This window comes from Falco punctatus (assembly GCF_963210335.1).
Source record: "Falco punctatus genome assembly, chromosome: 2".
Lineage (NCBI taxonomy): Eukaryota > Metazoa > Chordata > Aves > Falconiformes > Falconidae > Falco > Falco punctatus.
In genome coordinates, this window is record NC_137581.1 from 91,732,329 (window position 1) to 91,757,036 (window position 24,708).

Here is a 24,708-nt window from a genome sequence, read left to right on the forward strand (position 1 = left end):
CTGCCTCACCCTGCCCTTTGCCTGCCGTTCAACCTCTCCAGCTTGCATGGGGAACGGACCTACTTCTGGCTTTCATCTGCGATGTCTAAATGGTTCCTGATAAAGCAGGACTTTCTGTTATGATCCTAGCTATGCAGCTTGCTTGCTAATTGACCTTTGGAAATTCACTTAACCTCTGCCTCTTATCTAAAAAGAAGAGTGCTGAGAGGCTTAATTAATTAAGTGGTCCTAAAATGCTTTCAGAATTGCACTTGACTTCCACCTCTGTATAAATGCAGCATGTTGGAGTAACAGTGCATCTTGAGGGTGTTATGAAAGCAGGATAGAACCAGCCAAAATACAATTACAAAAATATGAAGCTTTTTCTCATAAAGTCTAACTTTTCCTAGCATATCGTTATCCTTTTAATTTACTGGCACAGCTGCCTCCAATCACAATCACCCAGAACAGAGCCAGCGACTCAGGCTGCCGGAGATGATGCAAAGCAGTGCTAAAAGCACATTTATCTTCTCGGAGTGAAAATCCCGTGGTTCTTTACGTGCAGAGGTAGGGAGACCAATGCATGGCTCTGCAACAGTGTAAAGCACAACAGGTGTGAAATAGGAGGCAGCACCAAGAGCTGCCTTCAGCTTTGTGACCTGAAGTTTTAGTCTGGGATGCATACAGAGAAGTGAGGGAGCTGTGCTGAGAAGTCAGGCTTGCCCAGTCTAAGCTATGAGACTGCCTCAGGCCTCCAGACCAGCCACACGTTTGTAAGTCAGTAGCTCCTTTCTCTTAATTGAGTCCATGCAGGAATTATCCCTTTACTTCAGTCTGAGAGAAGAATGCCTACACCCACCGTGCTCCCCACCCCACAGGGGACCAATGCTGACCTACGCTGGCTGGGGCTACCATGGCAAGGTGCTTGACTTCTCCTAGATGTCCACTCCATTTTCTGGAGCTCTGCAGGTGGTACAGAAAAGGGCACCGAGCGCCTGGGGTCACTACAAGGAGATCCTTGAAAGAGTAAGAGCACCATGAGGTTGTAGGAGTAAAGCCAAGTCCCCAGAGCGCTAGGCGCCTCAGGGAAACTGGCATTTTAAATGCATTTCTGGGTGGGACAGCTGAAATGGTGGGCTGCTTGTCCTGGTGGAAGCTGAAGCCAGTAGCTCAGGCCGGCAGTTTCCCCATTTGGGAGGCGATGGGTGCAGCTCAGTGCTAGCACCGTGGCACAACCCATCAGGAGGCTGTTTTGGAAAGATCTGAACAGGCTGCAAGTCCTGGCTTTCAGCAAGTCTGCTGCTGGAGCGCAGAGGGAAAGAAGGGAGGCCAAGGTAAAGTGGTCCCTGCTCCTCTCTTTGCAATTACCCTGAAGAACGAGAGACAAGCAGAGAAATATTTAAGGTTTTTTTTAAAGCTGCACACAGTTGGTGGGTCGACACTGTTCAAAAGAGAGAACGACAGAGATTTTTGCCCTGAAAGGAAGAAGAACCCCCAGTGTCTGCAATCAGACAACAGGAATGGTGGGCAACAAGGGCTCTCGGACAACAAGGTGTCTCAGAGCTGTTTTGTGCTCCTGTTGTCAGGCCTGTGGACAGATACAAACCAGCTTCTCAGATGGGGTGTTAGCCAGGACAAATTTCTTCACCGAAAGTGTTGTCAAGCATTGGAACAGGCTGCCCAGGCTGAGTCACTATCCCTGGAGGTATTTGAAAGAAGTATAGATGTGGCACTTAGGGACATGGTTTAGCTGTGGACTTGGCAGTGCCAGGTTAACGAAAGGTTATTTCCAACCTAATGATTGTACAACCTGGCCGTGACCTGTCGGGCAGAGGAGTCCTGGTGTGGTTCTGGCCCGTTCTGCTCATCCAAGGACAAGCTAACGTACGGGGAGGTGCTCTAGAGGAGACACATCATCACTAAGGTCAGATGTTGAGCAATGCCAGTGTTCTAGTGCAAAATCTGCGTTTTTATTAAAGACATATTTTGGAAGGCCCATTCAAAAATACATTGTGCTCAGTAAAAATTAACCATTTCCATGCTGTTACCACAGGATTTTTTTTTTCTGTTTTAGAATATTTACAGCAACAATAGAAATTGTACAGAAGTTAAGAATGGAATACATGCCCCAAAAAAAATTGGTAAGGTGTAACAACAACATGATACAAAGGGTTCTATACAAACACTTTACAAATGGTTTATCAACTTGCATGAAGTCATCCTTAAATATTCAACACATTTTAAAATCAATTTGTATTCCAGGATTAAAAAGGTTAACACCACATCACATCTCTTCCACAACAGAGAGCATGGCAGATTTAAAAGTTTGTGCGCTTTAGATTTCTAGTAGCTGTTAAAAAACATCAGGGAATCTTATCCATGAATTTAGAAGTTTTGAAAGCTACCTCCCTAGCCTGTTATTTTTGGAATAGTCTATACTGGCACAGATTGCGAAAGAAGATCACATCTTTCTAAACCTTGTTCTTCCTTCCTTCTCCTAAATGACACAAATTCAGAATTCAGCATTTCACAGTAGAGATCTACGCAGTCGTGGAAGTCCCTAGCAGATTAACCAGATTTTAAAATGCCTGCATAGAATTTCCAACAAAATTACGGTTTCAGGGAAGATTTTAGCTTATTCCACATAAACCAAATATATATATGTTACTTCTTTCAATTAGACATATCCTTCAGTAGTATGAGTCTAAGATGTACACTAGCAAAAAAAAAAAAAAAAAAAAAAGAAGAAAAGGGAAGTCGAGACAGTTACCTACACTTAAAAGTTTTACCTTGTTACTACACAGTTAAAAGCTCTGCCATTGGATTTACATGTCAAGAGTTTACACCAAGAGGTTCATATCCTATAGAGAACTTGAATAGCGGCTTCCATCTTGTGCTATGAACATGCTTTAACATTGCTAATGGAAAGCTCTACACAGCAGATACTTCACAACGCATTTCTATGCCTGTACAATTAAGATGCCACCTTGCATTTCTCAGAACGGATCCAGAGAAACAATGCCCTGTGAAAACAGAGACCTGGTGGAACGAAGAGCCTGGTAGACAGCGTGTTTTGGTGGGGGCACAATGAGGTAAAGTATCTCACCCAGATGAAATGGAAAATTAAAATTAAGAAAATCCTGAGCAAGTCTAAGGATAGCTGTTTGAATAAAACAGCAAACAGGGTGGAGTAGTAGATAAGGCCTCTAACTCCCTGATAATCTGCACTAGAGAAACAACAAAGAACAAGGCAACTGCAATATTTGAGAACCACAAGGGGAAGGGCAAGGGAAGACTGCAAAGCAGTGCAAACGATGGCATTGGGATTCTAGAGGGACAGCTCAGATGGCTTGGAGGTTTCAGAAGTGTATCAGATGAAGGCCCATCAAGATTTTATTACTTGTTTGCTAACAGTACCTAGAGAAAGCATCTTTTTAGATGTCTCTTCAAAATTTGGGAGTCAATAATAAGCTCAGAACAAACAAACCAAACCTTGACCACATTCTGCAAGAGCGAGGAGGTAGATTGACTTGCAGAGAAGACAAGAGAAGTGTAGAGTTACTCTTCATGTAAGTCAAAAATTCCATGTTCAGATTCTTGGGCCACGTCTTAAGAGTCACTTTTGCCCGGCTGCATATTTTGAATTATGTTCTAAAAGAGCCTGAGAAGCAATCTAATCTGGTGGAATGAAAGCATCCAAACATAGTGGGGCTAGTCCTCTCATGCATCTTCCACTCTTAAGTTTGTCAAAAGCCAACTTCTGCACTGAACAACTAGTTCTACACAAGGTAACAAATAAGCATCCAAGCAGAACTTGGAGCAAGTAAAATTCAGACCTAATCCATCAGATTTACCTATGCTGTCTCATGCAGTAGCTGTTAAGACAGTCCACCGAGAGAACAGATGACCTACCACAGCTTTTCTCTTCCAATTGAAGGAGGATCTCCTATAAAATTTGCTTTGCTTAATCTTCAAGAAATTTGCCTCAAGATTGCACAATGAGGAATCTTCAGTTTCAGTACAACAGCTGAACCAAGTGATGGGCACAAGCCTTCACTTGCCTGATGAGCCTGAGCATTGATGCACTGCTTCTGTTTGACCCTTTGAAGAAGGAGCCAACATCTAGAACTTCCAATTTGTGTTATACTAAAAGGGTTTACTCAAATTGCTCCCTTTTTAACAAAGGTCAGAAGTTAAATGGCTTTTCTCCTCATTCACTACAAACCCAGTTAATGAATGGTTAACATCATGACACCACTAGAAAGAGCTGTGTAGGGAAAGGCACCTGTTCTTAAATAGTGTCCTGATTTGAAGGTCATTTAAAAATGGTTAAATAGGGCACATCACCTTTCCAATCACCTTCTGTGACATTTCTATCTTATTTTGAATGGTGGGCCTACTCACATGAACAACAGCCCAGATGCATGGTCTACGATATAACCCCATTAACAGATGTATTATGTACGCTAGCTGGAATGGAAAAAGTAGACGTTCATTGCCACCCCACAATTTGCAGTATATTTTATATGGCTATCCTTTTCATACTCTTTGTGTGACTGGGATTCAAATATTCTCCCAGCTCTACTTTGACAGTGTTCAACACATACAGAATTAATTACATGCAGATATTTTTGAAGCATGTCTCACTACCAAATCTTTACAAGACAACAAAAAACTGGAACACGAATAAACACCCCGAACACTTGTAGAGCATGGCTCCCCTCAAAAGCGGCTGGGTTTTGCCTTAGCTAAACAGACCACAACAGTGCTGTCAGAGCTGTACGATCTGTGTTCCCATTCTTGTAAGGGAGGTCTGCAGCACTGGATTGTTAAGAATACATAGGTTTTTTCTGGGTGAGCACAGGAGTCTACTCAGCTAATAGCTACAGCAGCTTTTGAAGAAAAAAAACCCAAGGCTGGTATGTAGCTTTTTACACTAGTAAGATTCATCTAGTAAGAGATCTAACTGCAATGACAAGGAATGGCTAAAGCCTATCACAGGACACTGCTTCTTGAAGAATCCCTCCAGCTTTGCTCCCAGAAACCAAGCTGGAGTAGCAGAGAGAAAGGCAACAAGCCTAAGGATGACCTGAAGGTGTCTCGCACATTTGGAAGTTTGAAGCCTGCTTTAATATCAATCTAAAAGAGCAAGTACCTATAGAGTGGTGTCAGGATGCACACACGCATTTAGGTGCCTCTGACTGAGTATCAGAAATCAAACCTTAGTATCAGTCCCAAGCCCTGTGGGATGAGGAATGTTTTAGGAAGAAGGGACTGAATCTGGGATCGCTGACTTCCTGCCAAGAACTGCCTGGTGCTCCATGCTGGTGACTTCTCAGAGGAGCAATGAATCTTGGACTGTGATAAATGGAGCAAAAAAGCATTAAATAGCTCTAAGGGACTGTTCTCTGTGGTCAGGTGTATTGAAAAAAAGATGATGTTCTAGGTTAATACATTTACATGGCAGTTTAAAAGTACAGCATAAACACATATACAATTTCAGTTAAGATGAGCTTAAGGTGCTTCTTTTTCAGTTAAAAAGAGCTCAAGAGCTATAGTAAAAACATATAAACACGTTTAGGCAGCTTGAGTTCTGCAAAATGACTATAATTAATTTCTGAAACTTAGTTGCTTTTCTATTCACATCATTAATGATGCCATAAGGCAAAACAGATTGCCAAAGAATAAAATGCAGTTTAACTAAGATACTTCATACTAAGTAAATCTATAGAACGTGTAGCACAAGACTCACAGACCAGTGAAGAGGAAAGCTCACACTTACAAAACAGTTTGCTCTGTAAATCTCCTCCCCTTTATTGAGCCAGCAAATCTTAGTCACTATAACAAGACTCTTTTGGAAGCCTCGGCAAAATTACATCAGCAATATTCTAAACGTTGGGAAGCTAGACCAGGTTAAAAACACACAATTTATCCCAGCACCAGCTGGCCGAGCTGCTGGAATTTCTTTCCAACAGAAGGAAGAAAATACTACATACATTCAATACAATTGAGTATTTGACTGAAATCTACTATGGTTTATTGAATTTGGGACGAAAATGCAGTATGAAGTAGAAACAACTTTCTGTGAATATGGGCCACCAAATATTTCAACATTCCTTGGGTCACCCTTGAAGCTTTGCTAACTACTTTAAACAGCTATATGTACAGTCAGAGATTACCCTGATTTAACTTAATGGGTACTGAGAAAAAAAATCCTTCGGAAACATTTTTCCTTGCTAGAAATCAGAACAGCCACATACACTCCCATATCATCACCTCCAGCATGAAGCTCTTACCAGCAAGCTAAAAGTCTGGCAGAGGCAAAAGGATACAAAACCACAAAGTACAGAAGAGTCTAGTCTGAACGCTCCCTCGGAGACATTCAAACCATGCTGCTTAGAGTCCCACTCTTGGACGTTGCTTTTGTGAGGGATTTCAGAGGCATCAGCCCATTTCAAAGCTGAACTAGCGGGACTAACCTAGTTGTGACCAACTGGTGAATCCAAAAGAGATTGCTAAAATATGCTGCTAAACTCTGGTAGTGATGACCAATAAGTATCACAATGCCTTTCCTGGATGCCTACTAATCATACAAAAGACTGAATACCTTTTCATGTCTACTGTATTTATATATGCCATATATATGATATATCAACACAGTATATATCATATATAGCTAGATATCATATAGATCTATAGAAAATCACATGCACATTTCTTGCAGGCAATCGACAAAGAAAGAATTCTTATTCTGTAATTTTTCAAATCTACTAGACTAACCTTTAGCCCTGGACAAACCTGATGTAACATCCTTATTGTATGTTTTGACAAAGATTCTCAGACTAGTGGTGCCAAATTTGCCGTTGTTTTTAGAACTTTGGTATGACTTGAGAGGAACTGAACAGCACGTCCAGTTTGCATTGTTACCCAAGTAGGAAGTTCAGCTTTTACTGCCTGGCTGCTTCTGTTAACTACATCTATGGCTAAATCATCACATTTACATTCAGGTTAATCTCTTTTTGGAAAAGACAATGTATTTGCAAGTACAAGTGTCTTATGAGGACAGCATCTAGAAAACAAACTACGCTGCAGAGTAATGGAGTTGAACTAATGTGATTAAAAAGGAAAGATTGTATTGTTCTGACACTACAGGCCTGACTCTCCTCTTATTGCACAAAGTCTAGACTGGCATAAAACTTTTGACTCCTACTGGCTCACCATTGAGTTAGTTTACCGGTAGCAACAGAGGAGTCAGGTTGTGTATTTGCTACACTCAACATTCACCAACGTAAAGGCAGTTTTAACAATGCTGTACAGGAGACTGGAACCCAAGATCTAGTATTTTGCTGAGACTGGTAACTGAACTGTGTATGGGAATATTTGGATAGTAAGACCTAAGGAGAAGTTAAGCTGCCTGGCAACCTTCTCCCTCCATATCCAAATACCAGATTTGTAGCTTTAAATACATCCTGAAATATAATAAAAAGTGCAAGAGTAGTTTAGATTTAAATACAGTGTTTATCTTATTAGTTAACAGATTGCTAAACAAGATGTAAAATACACATACGCATAAAAGCTTATACCATGATCTGCAGTGCCATGCTATGCGTGTCAAAGTTTGGCATTTCACTTGCAACTCATGCTATGTTTCTTTGGTTTTCACCCCTGCTATGAAGTGGAAGAGCACCTGCTTTAGCTTGTAGTCATGGGGCACTTAATGTCTTCAGAAGAAACAAAAATTTGGTACTGGGGCTCTGTGCTCTTGATGCAGATGCAGAAATCCCATTAATATTACTAGGAAAGCTAAGGACACAGGGGAGAACATACCACATTTAGATTACTGCACAGTTCTGCAGTCTCTTATATTTAGCCAATACTTCCAACAAAATAGCCCATAATAAAGCTTGGAATTGAATGTTGTCTTTTGCTTGTTACCAGTAACGCCTATAATACCGGGCTCTCATAAGCTGAGCAAGATTCATACTGTTAAAGTCACGTTTATATCCACATTCAACTTCCTTTTATTAGAAGTATAATACTGCACTTTATATCACAAATGTATAAAAATATGGCAGATAGTGTCATAACAATACTTTTCTTTTAAATGAGTATATTTAAAAAACAGACAGTTATTTTCCATTTATATATATATTTATATATAGAATAAAATACTCCTGATGCAATATATAAATGTTACTGTTAGTTTTTTATAGAAACTACTGTAGCTGTTGCACTGCTTCACAATGTTTCAAACAGCTCAAAATAACTTTACATTATAACATAAAAGATATGATTATAACAGTACGATATTAGGTCATCATAAATAAATATTACAAATCCTATCAAATATGGAAGTTTAAAAAAAAAATTAAGACATACAATTTAACTTTAAACCCTTAACGGGGATACACTTCTATCACATAAACCCCACTGTTTTAACTAGGCAGCAAAAAATGTAGTAAGGACCTAGGTCTAGACATGAATGTTTTCACCCTTATAAGTGCCAATACGTACCAGAAGTCTCCCAGCTTTCAGACAGAGATGTGCACTAAGCTGGAATGTAAATGAGAGAAAATGGCAAAATGCATTTTTCTCCCTGACTGGCACACTCTGCCTGGCATCCAGCAACATTTCTGATGACTGGTAATTCATAATTCAACTTGGTTTACTGTATAATCCCTGACTCTCACTGTGGTGCCGAACAGCATAGCTCCACATGTACATATTGCACACCTTTATGAAGCTGAAAATGCAGTCTTACCATCACCAGAACCACTACCGCTCCCCTATGCTGATCTCCACCTGAATTTTCTGGAGTGCAATTACAAGGCTGTCTCTTTTAAATCATTCAGATTTGGCATTCGCGATCGGTTTGTTCGGTTGTACGTGTGCCCGTTCTGTCCGCTCTTGGAAGGCAGCTGATCGGAGTAGGGAGGCCCATCGCTCGTGCTCCTGTTTACTGGGGAGACGTGCCAGGTAGGTTCCAGCTGACTTGGTATCTGCAGCGTTGGCCTGCTTTTCGGCTGAGGCTCCTGCCGCACGTTGCTGCTGCCACTGCTGGAGCTTTGACTCATGGGGTGAATTCGCACTTCAGAAAAAGAAGCTTTGGCTGGCTGACTTGGTAAGGGCTGGAAGCGAGGCTCAGCAGGGCCAGGATGATTTGAAGAGGAGAGGTGTAAGAGCTTTCGAAGAGATTTTAATGGCTGACTCTGAAAGACACACAGAAAAGCACTTGACCTTCTGCTCTCCATCATATCGGACTTCCTATAACAAAACCATCATATCCTGAACTGAACATCTTGAACTTCACAGGACTCCTTCACTTTTAATTTTTATTCATTTGGAATATTTCATTCCAGGCTATGACTACACACCTGAGAAAACGTCTTCTCACTATGATTCAATCTATTAGCTACCTGAAAAGATGGGACACTTTGTACATCAGAAAAAAAATATTGTTACCATCTATTACTTTAACCTTGTATCCTAGGAAAATGGGGGCACAGACAATTGCATTAGCTGTCCATCTGTCACTAGTCCTGCTATTAACTTTAGAACCTCAGCCACATTTCATGAGGCACAGAAATCAGAAATATGAAGTTCCTAAAACTATTGTGAACAATCAGGGGATAGAGAGAGTCTTGAGTAATCATCTGCACTGAAATAAGGGCTGGCAGAACTCAGCAGTTAGATATTTTATTTGCTGGATGATAAGCTGCTCTAGTCCCTCACAGCTTCTCTAACTGGTGAGCACGTTGAAGAAAACGGAAACATGGGGTTACTGAAATGGGTTGCAAGAGCCTGGGGAAGCCTTAGTACACAGTGGTACAAAAACAGCCTCATCAAATTCCACAGCTCACAGAGCAACTTGTTTCTTCAAACACTTCAGCTGCAATGAACCCTCTTCTTCAGTTTTCAACGCTGTAATGGCAACACAGCATGGCACTCAAGCTCCTGCCAAACCCTGTCCCCCAAGCTGGTTTTAGAACCGGAGAAAATAAAGTTGCATTACTGCGGTGCCATGCTCCAATAATATGCATCCTGCTTAAACTGCAGTCCATGCCAGCTGAGGTACAGCTGCACCGTAACGTGGTCACAACGCTCTGGTGACCACATGAAGTATCACGCTGTGCCGAGTAGCAGTACGCCTGCAGGATTCACCGATCCTTGCAGAGCTAACTGGAGCGCTTTTCTACAGCACTGCAGAGCTACCATAGACACGCACCCAAACGTTGCTTGCCTCGAATACAAAAACATAAGCAGTATTTTGAAAGGCTCGAAGACTGACACAGGGACATTTAGTCTCTCTCCTTTTCCTTGCCATTCGTGGCGGGATTTTCAAAGAATTATGCAGGACTGCAGGCACATGATTTTTTATATGCAATGAGCAGGGAATGGGAAGGGTGGGAAATAATGTCAAAAGCAATTTTTCTATTCACCAGAGAAAGATCTGTCAAGATACCTCAGTGATTTTAAAATACAGGGAATTGATAATGTCACTTACATGAGGCTGGATTTCTGTCATCTTCTCAGGATGCCAATCCTTCTGCCTGCTGCTCTGGTGATTAGAAGAATGAATGGCTTTCTGTAATGCCAAGAGATCCTGACCATCACTGCTAGGCATCTGCAACAAAATTTTGAATACTGGTCTCCTAATACATTCTTAAGAATAGCTGTAAATTATTTCCCCCAGTTAATTACAGAATACAAGTGAAGCCCATTACTGCAGCAGAAATCAATGACCTTTCAGTATTTTTCCCCATAGTAAGAGCAAGTGGCTGTGGATATCATGCAGACCTGCTATACCCTTAGCCCTTAAAGCATTCACATGCTGTTAGTGTTATTTGCTGTAAGAGAGAGCAGTTAAACAAAGCTTCAAAAATAATAAAAAGAAACCCCCAAAAACCTGTCGAGCCTCATCTTCATTCAAAAAGCATTCCATACTGCAGTTAAGACCATGGATCAGTTCTATAAATTTGCTCCCGAGTGAAGCAGACCAGAATCTCTCTAAACTGATGTCTGGCTGATTTTGCTACCACAAAACCAAGAGCTTTTCCTTTCCTCATCTTTCTCCTCCTCCACAAATATCCCTAACTAAAGCAAAAATTAAGAAACTCCCTGCCCCTCAGACAAGCTGAAAACCCCACAAAAAATATGGCAGAAGGATAACTTCAAACTTAGTTTTATCTCATTTCAAGAATTCTATCCAAAAAGGACAGTTTAAACTTAACCTATTTTTAATGTAAGCTGTCTTTTATCATGTACAATCAGGACAAACAAAATACAGCAGAGGCATGAAAATTTAGTTTTCAGATAATCTGTTGTTAATATTTGATCATTTAAATTTATATATAAAGGAGCAGTTTGCATAAAAAAATGTATTTCCAATATAGCTATAAACCAAACCGGGTTATTATTTTTTTTTTCCTGATTGAAACAGAATGAGACAGTTTAATTTTAAACACGCACAATTTCACAATTGTTTTCTTCCTTTAATCTTAGTTCCAAGGCTCATTTTGCCTGGAACTTTGTATGTTATATTTTCAGTATATCAAATACTAAAAAAAAAAAAAAAATAGGCACAATTTAATTCAACAGAACTGCCAATTTTACTTAAATTTATCGAACTGGCCCAAGATACTTAACTGACATGAAGAGAAAGTGATCCCATGAAAATAAAACACATGCTGCTCTAGTCAGTAAAACAAGTTTACTGGAGCATTTTACAGTGCTACTGTACTTAAAAATTAATACCATGGGTAGAGTGACTACAGGAAGCTTTTTCAAAGAAGAACTATGCTTTAAATTATTCTTTGAATTAAAAAGAGGAAAGAGGGATTTCTTGATGCTTGGATTCTCCCCGTTGGTTGAGTCTGTCTGCAATATAAGATACAAAGACTAAATGCATAGTATTTCAATTCAAGAGATCTGTCCTTACTATATTAATTCTTTTTCCTTTTTTTTTTAAAAAAAAAATCAGACAATATATGGTCTCAATCCTATAATTTGCTTTGGGAAAATACAATAGTGATTGAACGAAAAAAGCATATGGAACAAAATCAAGGAACTCAATGCATATAGAGAATGTAAAAAGAGATCAGTACACCTATTCTTACATCTATGCTCATTAGGAATGCAGAGTGCATTTGGAAAAAAATGGTAGGTCTTGTTGATTTACTAAGCTTTGGATCAAATGCTGTAATTCAGGCAATTATTTGTTACTTATGATAATGACTTAAAGCAGTATGACGTTTCCTATTATTACATAAATAAAATATCAAAGATACACTGACAATAACAGCAATTGACTTCAGAATGAGCGGTTGATAGTTACCTCTAGAAGAAATAAAAGTATTCTATTTTTAACTTGTAAAAAGAGCTAGGGCTCTAAGAATTATTTCAGTTCTGACAAAACTATGCCGTCAACAACTTCAAGTATAACTGCAAGGACACTGACTGTTTTATTTGAATTGTAACGCAACCAAAGAGTGTACCAATGGATGCACAAACAACAAAAAGAACTAGCAAGTATTAAAATTATGAACAGGCCTGTTTCTCTCCCAGTCAGGTACAAACAAGCATAGGACACATACGCTGTGTCTGGCATTATTCTGCCTACTGAAAGAAAAAATTATAATATAATGTAATGATCATATAACAAAAGAAAATGATGGGTGCACTACCAAAGCAAGGTTTTTCAAAGAGCTTTCTCAGCTTCTAGAGTCCATACAAGTTAACGAAAGAAAGAGTCACTAATTAGCACGGCCTGTTGAAGAACTTTATGGTCAGAAGAATTTCCTGTTTCAAGTTCAGCAAATTAAAAAGGAATCAAAGCATTGCTAGGAGAAATGCTCACCTGCAACTGTTTGTTCCAAAGCAGATAATTTCTTCAGACCTGTAGCTTGCAATATGTGCCAAAATTTGCAAAATTCAGGCTCCTCTGAAAATAGCCCCTATTGACACTGTGCACAACCCTCATGGATAACAAATTGTTTGGTGGCAGATAACAGAAAACAACTAAGATTCTAGTAATGCTCAAAACCTTTTGCTATGTAACTAAAAGACTTCAAACAAGATGAAAAGTAGAATGGATAAGAACAGCTCTGCAAAAACAATATTGCAAAGAATTCCTGTAGCAGGCAGTAACGATTATTATCCCATGAGGAACTGCACCTGGAGAACTCTAGGGAGAATGATTAATGGAACAGCTCTGCAGGAGCAAGTGTCAGGAACAGGGATCCATTCTGGGCTATTACAGATTTTGAGGATGACATTATTAAGATGTCTTCAATCCAATTTCAGATATCTTTTATGACTCTTACAATGATCACCAGCAAAATGAGACTTGCCAAAGGATATCAGAAGTAAATAGTAGCTAGTAAATAGTTCTCAGTGTTGTGACAGTTCTTAGGTCTAGTTTGTTATTTGCTGCAGAAATTCTGTGTCAGAGTAAGTAAGTGGAATTTCATTCTTCTAGGACTCTAAGAATTATAAGCATCAGAAAAAACCCTGGGTGGTCACAAGCTATCTGTTAGATTTTTAACATGAATTCATAGAAAACATTATTCATGTAGTTGAAGAGCTAATATTACAGTGCTGTTAACAGCTTTCACTACTGAAGTCAAACTTGGTGCTGAACTGAAGGTAGTAATTTTTGTTTGTGCTGGAAGATCCTAATGAACATCCCAATGTGTTAGGTAGATGTCCTCAACTGACAAAGAAGAACAAAAACCTGTGTCTGAACCAGACACTTGTACGTGTATCAGTGGGTACTGTCTATCCCTAGATACTGTCCTGTTAAAGAGCTGTAAGTAGAAATGAAAAGAGGTTTTTCTGTCTGTGGTTGGGTCTAAAAATCAAGTCGACGTCAGCAAGTTTCTAGCTGAGGATGTAAGAGTTTTATCACTACCTCATTTCACTGATTTATTCATCTTCCTATGATATATTATTTCTAACTAGCCAACATATTTTTCCCATATGCAAAACCTCTCTCTCCCCCTCCCCCTCTTCTTAAGAATGAGAAGAAACAGGAGTAAGGATTATGTATAAAACTGCCCAGTCTTGCTATCAGTGATGGTTTTCGTAGCTATAGATCAAGGTACTTGTGATTTAGATGTTTTAGAAAGTGATGGATTTTGAGATGCAACACAATCCAGTCTATATTTTAATATAAAGTGCACACAGTTTAATCTGGAAGTAGTTTGATACACCATCCAGCTTTTAGAATTTTTATCTGGCCTTTAAAGTGTTCCTTGCCACCATGTCCAAATGGCTGAAAACACAGTAGACCAGAACAGTGCAAATTTAACATCCTTTTTTTTTTTAAATTGGAAAATGCATCACTGGAACTAATGACCTTAGGCATGCTATCCTTTCATGGACACGTTGATAACAAAAAAATCCCAGAGTTATAATCTACACATTTTATTCAGCTGTGTAATGCAAATGATCATATTTGAACTGCATACAGGTATCAGGACGAATGAGTTCCGAAGGAGAATGGAGAGGTAGATGCTGCTGAAATAAAACCTGCCCAGCACGAAGGCAAGGTGCATTTCTGAGTGCTAGTTAACACATATATGCACATTCCATACAGTTCAAAGAAACCATAAAAAAAAAAAAAAAAAAAAAAAGGAAAAAAGCCTGATAATACTCCTCTCCCCAAGTTTCAACACACCAGCCTTCCACCAACACCCAGAGTCATGCCACCTCACTCTGTCACAGTAGATATTTTGATTCATTTACTCTTCTTCACCAGGAGAAAGTGTTATTTACTCCCTCTGAGAACCTTCAACACTGTAACTGCAGTTACACTTACAGAAATGTTGAAACTTCATGTGAATAGAATTTTAAAATATTTGACTGTTTCCAGAATCGTCTTTGAGAATGAGATTATGTTTAGGTTACTTCAGTTCTTAGGGAGATTTTCATTATAAAACTTTGTGAAATGTTAATATACCACTGCTCTCTGACAAAAGAAAGCTCTTTTTTCCCCTCCCCAAAACTAGATGAAAATGTGAAAATGTATAAAAGACACCAAAGGCTTATACCAAATAACAAAAACCATAATCCATTCCCCAACAAAACATAAAACATTAAAATGGTTAAGACGCATCATCCTTATTCCATCCACGGAGTGCAGCAAGAAGATGGAGGCTGTTATCAAGACACTTCCATGAAAAATACTGGAAAGAATTCTCATTTATAACAGTTTGATCTCCTCCTAATGGGTGTCTGAAATTATTCAAGCTCTGAGGACACACAATAATGCATTTGCTATTCTTGGAATGGTATCACCATATCCTGCAAAGGAATTTGCTGCAACATCAGGTTAAAACTCACATCAAAACTGGCTCTCAAAGGGTCTGAATGAAACCAAAGAAGCACAGGACTAGTAGATAAAGAAATATTTGAAGGGGCAGATAAATAAACCCTGAACAGGAAAAGAATTTGAATTTCATATAGTGAAGAGAGGAAATAAAAGAACAAATAGATACACATGGGCACGATCATAAATAATGCAATGGTACTGTACTAACCTAGCATATTAAAATGGTATAAATCAAAACTGATATATTTCTATTAGAAATTCTGTTTACTTACAGTTTGAGATTTCTTCTTTTTCTTTTTTATTGCCCTGAAAAAACCTTGTTTTTCTTTCTCCTTGAGCTGTTCTGAGTGACTGTTAAGGTTTTCAGGACTTTTCCTAAACATGAAACAAGGTATTGTAAGAGATATTTCATTTTGATATTATATAAATTCTATGTAATAATGAGATCTGATGCCAAAGAATGCAAATTATTGATTAAAGCAAAAAGATTCTTAAAGTTTTAGCATTCATTGGTTCAAGAGTTACTACACAAATACCAGATAAATAGACTTATTAAATGGGATAGGAGGAACACAGTGTTAGGCTAAAATGATTAGCTCAAACCAGTGAATAGTTATTTAGGGAAAAGGAAAGCATGCATGTCTTTTTTTTTTTTTTTTTTTTTTAGCCAGATTTTAATATTCAAACCAAAATAGCACACACAAGTTCTTTTAGAAAAATGAAAATTGTATCTGAGAGAACATACAAATGGTGATGATGTATAAAATCACAGGTCCGATTTATCCATTGCTTGCTGGAGAGCCAGGAGTTGCCAAGTTCGCCAGAGAGAACCAAATTCAATCAGACTTCCTGACACGGTTCCAAATTTATCATCGGGGGAGCTGGGGATCTACTGTTGTCCATTTCAACTTAACAACTTCAGTTAGTTTGTTATGCGTGGGTGAGACGGTGCTGGCAAAAGAAGATGACCCGAAAGTGGAAGAGGTGACTTGCCTGAAGACCAAACTTCCACCTTTCAACTTATCTACACAGCTGAATTAACTACAGCTGATAAAGAACACGTTACTTCAGGTATACACGGTAAACTATGTATTTAAAGTACTGATATGGAGTAAAAAGATGGTTTACATAGGATGTAGGTGAGACAACTGAATGAAGTTCTAGTGCCCTTTGAAATAGTTTTAAAATTGGAAATGGTGCAGGAAAATGTCATGGAAATAATTTCAGAAATAGGAAAGATGGCCTACGTTAAAAGTGTCAGAGATTTCAATCTCTTTAGTATGTTAATAAACACAGTCAAACCAGCCCCAATATTTAGTTTCCTTGATTGTGGTGCACAAATACTTATCCAGGAAGAAATTACCGAATACTAGAAGGATCTTCAAAGTAAAGGGCAAAGACGTAACAAGAACAAGTAGGTGGATGATGAAGCCAGAGAAGACATATTAGAAATAAGGCACTGATTTTAACAATAAGAATTGTTAACCGCCAGAACAAACTCCTTAGTTAAGAAGTGGATTTCCCATCTTCAACATTTCAAATCAGGACCTCATACTCTTCTGGGAGATGCACAGTAGTCAGGTATGCTACCAGGCCTGGACCCCGGAGAATGGATGACGTTTATTGGCAACTAACATACAGAAAATCATACTGGGTGATTTAATAGTCTTTTTTCACTCTTAAGTTGTATGAAAACAAAACCTGAAATAATTCCATTGTCTTGATGGAAAACTTGAAGGAAAGCCACAGTTCTAAGGGCTCTGGATGACAAACAGGAGCAGCTTTTCTTGGAGTAACTGTAATGCAGCAACACTTAGCTGTCTACTACAGTTATCGCCGGGCTTCTAATTCTGGCTTTAAATGCTATGCTATCAGTTGGTGATTCAGCTGCTACTACATGCCAAGCAGATTTATTTTTTTTCCCCAAGCAAATGTGAAACACATAATTGGGGTAGGAATCACCGGAGTCATCTTCCTCATCGATAACAGCATCTTCACTCTGATACGTGGTTTGATCAGTTCCTCAATTTCTACACAAAACCACCTCAAGCTTGAAAAGCTACCTGGTTCTAAATATAAATGCATGCAGTGTTTAAATGCTGTAATAAAGTGCAATTGTTGAGTAAGAGAATGGGCTTAGAGGAAAGATTCATAGGCAGAGAGTATGTTCGAGATTTTCCTATTTTAGATTTTTTAGAACTTACATTTAGATCAAGAAACACATTCAGGTGCACAACAACCTAGATTTAATGTGAAAATTACAACACTACAAGAAAAATACCAAGTTTGATACAATTATAAGATTTCTAACACATATTTTAAATATACTGGATTGCTAAGATTCCCGTTTCTGGCATGTCCCCATATTTGGTACCACCATGTAATGGCAGTAAGGCAGTCTTGGATTAGCCACTTAAAGCACTAAGGAGAAAGCCCAAGAGTAAAGACTACTGACGGCTTTACAGATTCGGTGAACTCACGAGACTGACTTAACACGGACAAAACACCTATTGAATTATTTACTAAATGATTTTTACTTCATTTGTTAGAAAAGTCAGAGGCAGGAATACGTGTCAAGGATGCTGCTTGTACTCTAAAAGTCATGTGAATGGGGCTGAGAATCTTCTGAGCCTTTCCCCAAAGGAGCTGCTGTGCATCCATCCCCCAAACCACAGCCCCAGTGCAAATTACCAACCCAGTGACTATGTTGTCTGCTGAGGAACCAGTGTCAGATCATAAGGAAGTCCCCATGTGGTTACTCTACATAGTCCTTCAAAAATTTTTTTCGATGTCTTGCTATAGCTTTTCTGTTCCAAGGTCTATTCCAAAATGGAGACAATGTATTTTTAAAGGTGAACTTAATCTTCAGCATAAAGCTTGGGACAATTTTTGCCATACTTAGAGATTCACTCAAGTGTGATTCTTTTCTTTGGCCCAGTGAACCTGGATGAGAAAACTGCTCCCTACAGCAGATGAGCAGAGAGGAAAGAAGTGAAATTCTGCACCATCACTTCCTATTTATGACTACAGTGACCAGACAGAGGAGGAAAATAAGGGGCTGAGGACTCTGCTCATTTTCAGTTGCTGCTTACCCAAAAGGCAGTGGTTTTATACCAACTGGTTTATGTCATTAACTCCTATGACTCATATTGCAGTACAGTTGTCTGAAAAAGTGTTGACCTTGGAAAGTGACTGCTTCAAAACATGCTCATTATGTGAAGAGTGTGAACATATATAGCATTATAGCAGGAAGCTTCAACACCAGGATTTTGTACTGAGTAAAAATAGAGCAGAACATTTTCATCGTTGAGATGAAACACTGGGATATTTTAGGCATTCCAAAAGATGGTTTTCAGACAATGGACAGTACAGGAAAAAACTCACATTACCAGAAAAAATCAGTATGGTAAAGTCACTCACACTAAACTCTTTGAGTGTAACTGCAAGTATCTTGGTATTTTGCATAAAGCTTCAGCCCTTGAAATCAATCAGTTACACCAGAACCTGTTACCCAGTGTCTCTTTTACTAGCAAGGCTAGCCCTAGAGAAGAGCCCCATTCTTCAGAGAGCTCACCCTCAAGCAGAAACCAAAGGCAAAACGTGCTGTTCTTTGCTGTTTTATCTTTGTGTGCCTTTTGCATGCCTAGGACATACAATGTAGAACACATTGGTTATTCTGGTCTGAGACACTTGGAAAACGCATAGGTATAAACGAAAATTCTGTGATAATCACTAGCATTCATTGCCACTGACAGGAAAGGTATCCAAATTCATGCAGATACAATGAGGTGTAGCAGCAAACATGCATGGGGCAAGCAAGCTGATGTGCTTTAATATAAATCAAAAAGAATAAACAGGAGGCATGCTGCATCCATGCTGCCATAGATACATCTGTATTGCAGACAGCTCTTTTTGTGAGGCAATTCTTCATGCTTCTTTCAGTCATTCTTGAGCAACCCTAATTTCAGTGGGCAGTCTGGCTTGGAGATCCTCTTTAATCGCCAGTATACTACCCCCTTTACTGAACCGTTCACAATTACAAGAGTAAGATTTTGGTTTAATGCAGGAGGTACTGAAATGTCTGAAGTTTTCTTCGGAAGATAAATGAACAACACTAATTCTCCAAGTTAGCTTTTGGTTTTGCTTAAAGTAAAACACTTGGCAGTTATAGTTACCATAAATGAAAGCAAGAAAATGTCAGAAACTAACAAAGCACCTCAAATGGATGGTTTACTTAAGGTAAGAATCTCAGTCCCACAAGCTGAAGCCCATAGTAAAACTTCTTGGTCTAAAAGCCTGGCATTGAAAGCTTAAAAATCAGAGGTCAAATCTGAACTTTGCTTGGAACAGCAAATTTATTTATTTATTTTCACATAGAAAAGGAGGATTTAGTCACTGGAATAAACCCCAGATCTACTATCTTATATACTGAATACTACCCAGAAGCCACTAAAGCCACTAGATCACCTGACCTTATGGCACCATTAAAATGTACACATATAAATGTATATATACACACATACATTTTACACCCCTCCCCAGTACTGTTCAACATTAAGTTACCATAAAAATTTGAAGTGGCTGGTTTCGTAAAGTTATAAAGTGTATACTTCACCAGGTTCATTTTTTGGACACAATATTGATGAATACAAATTCTGGAAAGCTTCCTTGCAGATAACATTAGACTCATCATCTAATTTTTAGTACAAACCAAAACCACTGTTGATGGGGGAAGTGTCAAGTAAGAGGCACTGGTTAGTAGAAGAGACTGGTTGGGAGGCACAGATGTTGCCAAATACATCAATGAAGCAAACATACTGGATGACAATGCACATGGAAGAGGCATAAACAAGAAATGTCAGAGGGAAAGCTGTGCCATTAGGAAGCTGAACATCTTCAAGCTATGCAGAGCAGATTCCTAAAGCCTCAAGCAATGTAACACACACAGGTAATTTTTAAGCGTGCAAGTTACAAATCTGCAATTTCCTGATATTCTTTACACATTCAGAATTCTGTAAAAGAACCGGTAAGTATTTACAATGCAGCAACAGTTGTACTGCAGACACAGTTGAACAAGCATTAAACTAGCTTGCTCAGATATTGGTAACCCAGTTTCAGGAATATTAAGTGTGACTACATTTTTACACTGATAATGAAACAGCAATATAGCCAGTCATGTCATGTTTACAAAATATTGTATTGTTCTGCAGTCTTGAAAATTAATGGTAGATAGATGATTGTAAGCCTTTGACACTCCTAAGAGTAAGATGTTCTTTTTTTTTGGTTCTTTTCTTGAACGACAGTTTGTGTGTGTTATATTATATACATATAAAAATAATAATAAATATTATATGTTTTCCCTTTTTATTATTTTTGCAGTAAGGTCCTACATATGCTAGAGAAGATATGACAAGCTGTTTGCCATAGAATGAATACATTTTTATGGACATAAAAGGCCTAAACAACAAAGCTTTCCAGAAGCCTCCAGATATCTTGCAAGCAATCAATGCAAACACTTCCAATATGATGTGAGATAAAGTACTGCATGTTGGAGTTTATTCCAAAGAGATATTTAGAATGATAACAACAGTTAAGATAACTTATGCCAACATTTTGGCACACTGGCAGAACAAGGTTAAGCATCTTGCCTATACCTACTGATTCTGCCCAGCTCAAGACAAAGCTTGTACAAGTGAAGGAGAATAAAACACCTAGTCTTGCATGAAAAAAAGGAAAAAATAAGCAAGTTCAAGGTCACTTACAGGAAATTAAACTCTGGAAAGAAAAGATTTTCTAAAAGGATGAAAAATTTGCCATTTTTCATATCAAGTTGTCTAAAGTTCAGAAATGATCTAGTAGTTTAAGAGTAAAACCTGGTGACAAAAGTAGAGTTTATAACATCTTTATTTTAAAGAGGCAGGACAGTGGGGACAGAGTGAAGAAATGCACACAAAGACAAGGGAACATCTGTGACAATTCAGTCTAGCAAACATTCACAAAATCTTTGACAGAAGGCAGGCAACACAGAGCAATAGTATGTGAGAAGCAATATTTTACAGTAGTGGCAAGTCCATGTGGAATACATGTCACTCATAATTTGAGATGAATTGTCACGTACCAGTTACGTATGTCAGTCAAACATCAAATATTTACTTCATCATAAAATTGATGTAAGCAGAATCACATTCCATTAGAGCTTTCAACATTTTCATAAGCGTTTACACAACTTCTATACAGAAAATTAAGTAGAGGAACATAGACTCTACATCACTCAGGAATCTGATTAAGCTGTATTTATGGCACAGAACAATTTTGCAACAACATTAGACTATTGCCAGGACAACTTGCACAGAGTTAACATGTAGAGCTGGGCAGGAAACATTTCAGGAAAATAGGGAGTAGGAAAAGCAAAGAGAAAGAGAAACATACGCCAGCATAGCAGTAACTTGGTGTTGCGGGCACTGCCATTCCTCCCATTTCATAATAAGAAATGCTTATTCTTCTGTGAGTTCTTCTCTCAAAGGAGCTGTTCCACTTTGTAAAAATATTTGAGTACATTAATCGGAGCAAGGACTTCAATCTAACTGTCTCAAAGTTAATGAAGGGCCTTACTCACTAGGCCATACTCAGCATCTCTGTGGTACTTTCACTGTTTCAACAAGATGAAACAGCTTCAAGAGAATATACTGAGGGAAACAGAGAAAGTGCTCCAGAATAATCTCTAACTTCTGGTTCAGGGAGTTCGCTTGTTAGATCAAAGATCTTGGTTCAAGCCCCCGGCTTAAATAATGAAGAACAAAGGCCCTGCACTCAAGTTCCTCACATTCCAAAATATAACACTGACCCCAGAATATTTGTTGTTTTGAGAGTATCTCTGGTTTTGACTGTCAATTCCACCCTGGAGCTGAAGAATCTTCACAATAAAAGGTTAGTGGATATCAGTCTGTTCCTTTGAAAAGTTTTGGTTTCGATAATTTGGCATTGTAAGCCAAAAAAAAAAAAACAACTTAGTCAAAAAATTCCCAACCAGCTCTAATAACATATGCTATTATTTCAGTTCAGAGTTAAAATAACATTACATATTTCTTTGGAGTGACCACATAATAAAAGGTAATATACTGCCAAATGATATATAAAGCAAAACAACATTCTAGTTGTCTTATGTTATATGCAAGATAGAAAGATTCAGATATGAAGGACAAAATATGTAAAAGGCTTCAACAGCAGGAATAAATACCTTCTTTAATAAGTCACAACATAAATACCACCTTTTTACATAAATGACTGGATTCCTCAGCTAACTTCCACAAAATGGATGTAGGTGGAGCTACTGAAGGACAGGAAGCAGACTAGTGAATCAGAGCAGGTGACAAGGGTTCTGGAGTAAATATCTTCTATTACTGACATGGGTATATAACCTGAACACAAGCTGAAATACCGGTTGTTTTCCCTCCCCACCTCCCCCCACCCATTTCTTTTTTAAGCAGATAATTCACAGATTGTTCATGTGAAAACACAGTAAGTCAACAAACCACTGAGACAGTTCTTCAGATAGCATGATTTTATGACACTTTCAGAGAGCAGTATTTCAGACAGTGGTATGAAGCATAGCTGAACCATGCGAATGCATACAGTCCATTCCTCCCACCAATCCTTTGAAGCTCCATTTGCTTATTTTTATTCAGTGTGCTTTATTGTGATTGAACAAAGTAGAAGATTAAGAGTATTTTAGAGCTTAACAGCTCTCAGATCAACAAAATTAAGATATTCCCCTTCAAGTCCTGCAAAGCTACGCATATGCTGTCATTCTATTAGCATAATTATAGTTGTGTTCTATGTTACATAATGGAGCCATGTGATGCTTTTAATCTTTTAAAATCAATATACACCATTAAGATGTTGCTTAGTCCATTTTCCCATAGAATGTACTCATTTCCTTCTGTGGTGCGTAAGCAAAAAGAGCAGCAGTCCCCATTGTAGGGTCAATATTACATTCTTCATTAAAACAGTCCTATTTTATATATGAAAACATGCATTTTGATATTTTTTCCATTTGCCTTACAATTCATTCTTCTGGAATCCACAGATGAAGCTACAGCCTTGCTATGCATACTATACGCACACAAGCACTTTGCATTATTTTTAACCAAAAAACGGAAAAAAATCAGGAAAAACTGGGCAAAAATATATAATCTTTAATGCATTCAGTGTGATGGTGTAATGAAGTATTTCTTGTTGCTCAGAAGGGGACAGAAAACATGCAGTGCTATGTCAGTATAGTCAGGGGAAGCAACTAAGCACATACAGACAATTACAAATTTTGAGAAAAATGTGGAGTTTTTTTCCCTCCTGTTAAAAATCCCTTTTTTTTCCCTGCCATTCTCTACACATCTGTGTAAATAACAACTCACCAGGTATCAAAGGTGGTTTGTCTCTTTGAGTGGTTTGCCACCGTGCTGCTGTCTGTTGGTAACACAGAGGCTCTGTTTGACACATTGTTTTCTATGTACGTACTCTCTGGACGTGGAGATGGAACTGAACAGAGAAACAGCAAACAATGTATACTAAGCTCTGCCAAAAATCCCAAATCTTTCAGTTGTCTGCTTCCTCTCTACCTCTTTTACAGAAACAAGAGAGTGAAGACACAGTTGTACTTTATGTATGACTTGAAAACAGCATACTTTTTACAGTTTGGAAAGCTGTTGTTTTGTGATACTTGCAAGGTAACATTAGCTACAAAATGAGACCACCATCAGAACTTGGGTAAGCTGTTAATAGATTTGAGAACATTTCTATGTGTAGGCAGCCACAAATGCAACTGATATTTAAAATCAGGATACAGAATAAAAACTTGGAATACTGTTATTAAAGACACAAAATATTACAGTTTACACTTTGTCTCCACTTAGACCTTAAAAAAGGTAGTACTCATCCTGAAAAAAGTTACGTTGGATTTTAAGATAACAAAGAATAAGAGATTACTCACTAAAAATAAAAGGATCAAAATCAGATACCATGTATTTTTTAAACAGATATATTGTGGGTTTTAAAATAGGTTATACATACCTACAACTTAAATTTATTAGTTACGACTACCACCAGATAGACCTGCACTAGACTAAAAATTGATCAGATGCTAGTTGCACTATATATCAAAATCGAATCTGCAAGTTTTTGTTCAAGCTGTAGCACAAAAGTACACGCTAATAACCTTTGTGTTAAGTCAGTACTTAAGAACTGCATAAATACGAATTTACTTTTTTCATAGTAACTTTTTCTTTCAACGGTTTTTGCATATACTATTATCAATTAATTATTTACACAGAGTATAATTTTCCCAAAGCGATAATTAATAAACATAGTTAAAGAGGAAGAAACCTCTCCTTTATAATAAAGTA

At 38.2% G+C, this 24,708-nt stretch overlaps 1 protein-coding gene across 2 annotated transcripts in view; it reads right to left on the reverse strand.

Annotated features, from left to right (window-relative positions):
• Positions 1-41: 41 nt before the first annotated feature.
• The window catches only part of CDKL5 (cyclin dependent kinase like 5), a 142,308-nt gene continuing 117,641 nt past the window's right edge, over positions 42-24,708 (reverse strand). The window contains exons 15-19 of one of the 2 annotated variants that reach the window (XM_080377128.1): positions 23,722-23,845; positions 15,583-15,685; positions 11,734-11,856; positions 10,484-10,603; positions 42-9,188 (exon numbers count right to left, since the gene is read on the reverse strand). In XM_080377128.1, the coding sequence (XP_080233254.1) occupies positions 8,802-9,188; positions 10,484-10,603; positions 11,734-11,856; positions 15,583-15,685; positions 23,722-23,845 (857 nt within the window). In that variant the 3' untranslated portion in view covers positions 42-8,801. The remainder of the gene's footprint in view (positions 9,189-10,483; positions 10,604-11,733; positions 11,857-15,582; positions 15,686-23,721; positions 23,846-24,708) is intronic. The other variant, XM_080377127.1, reaches the window with a different exon arrangement.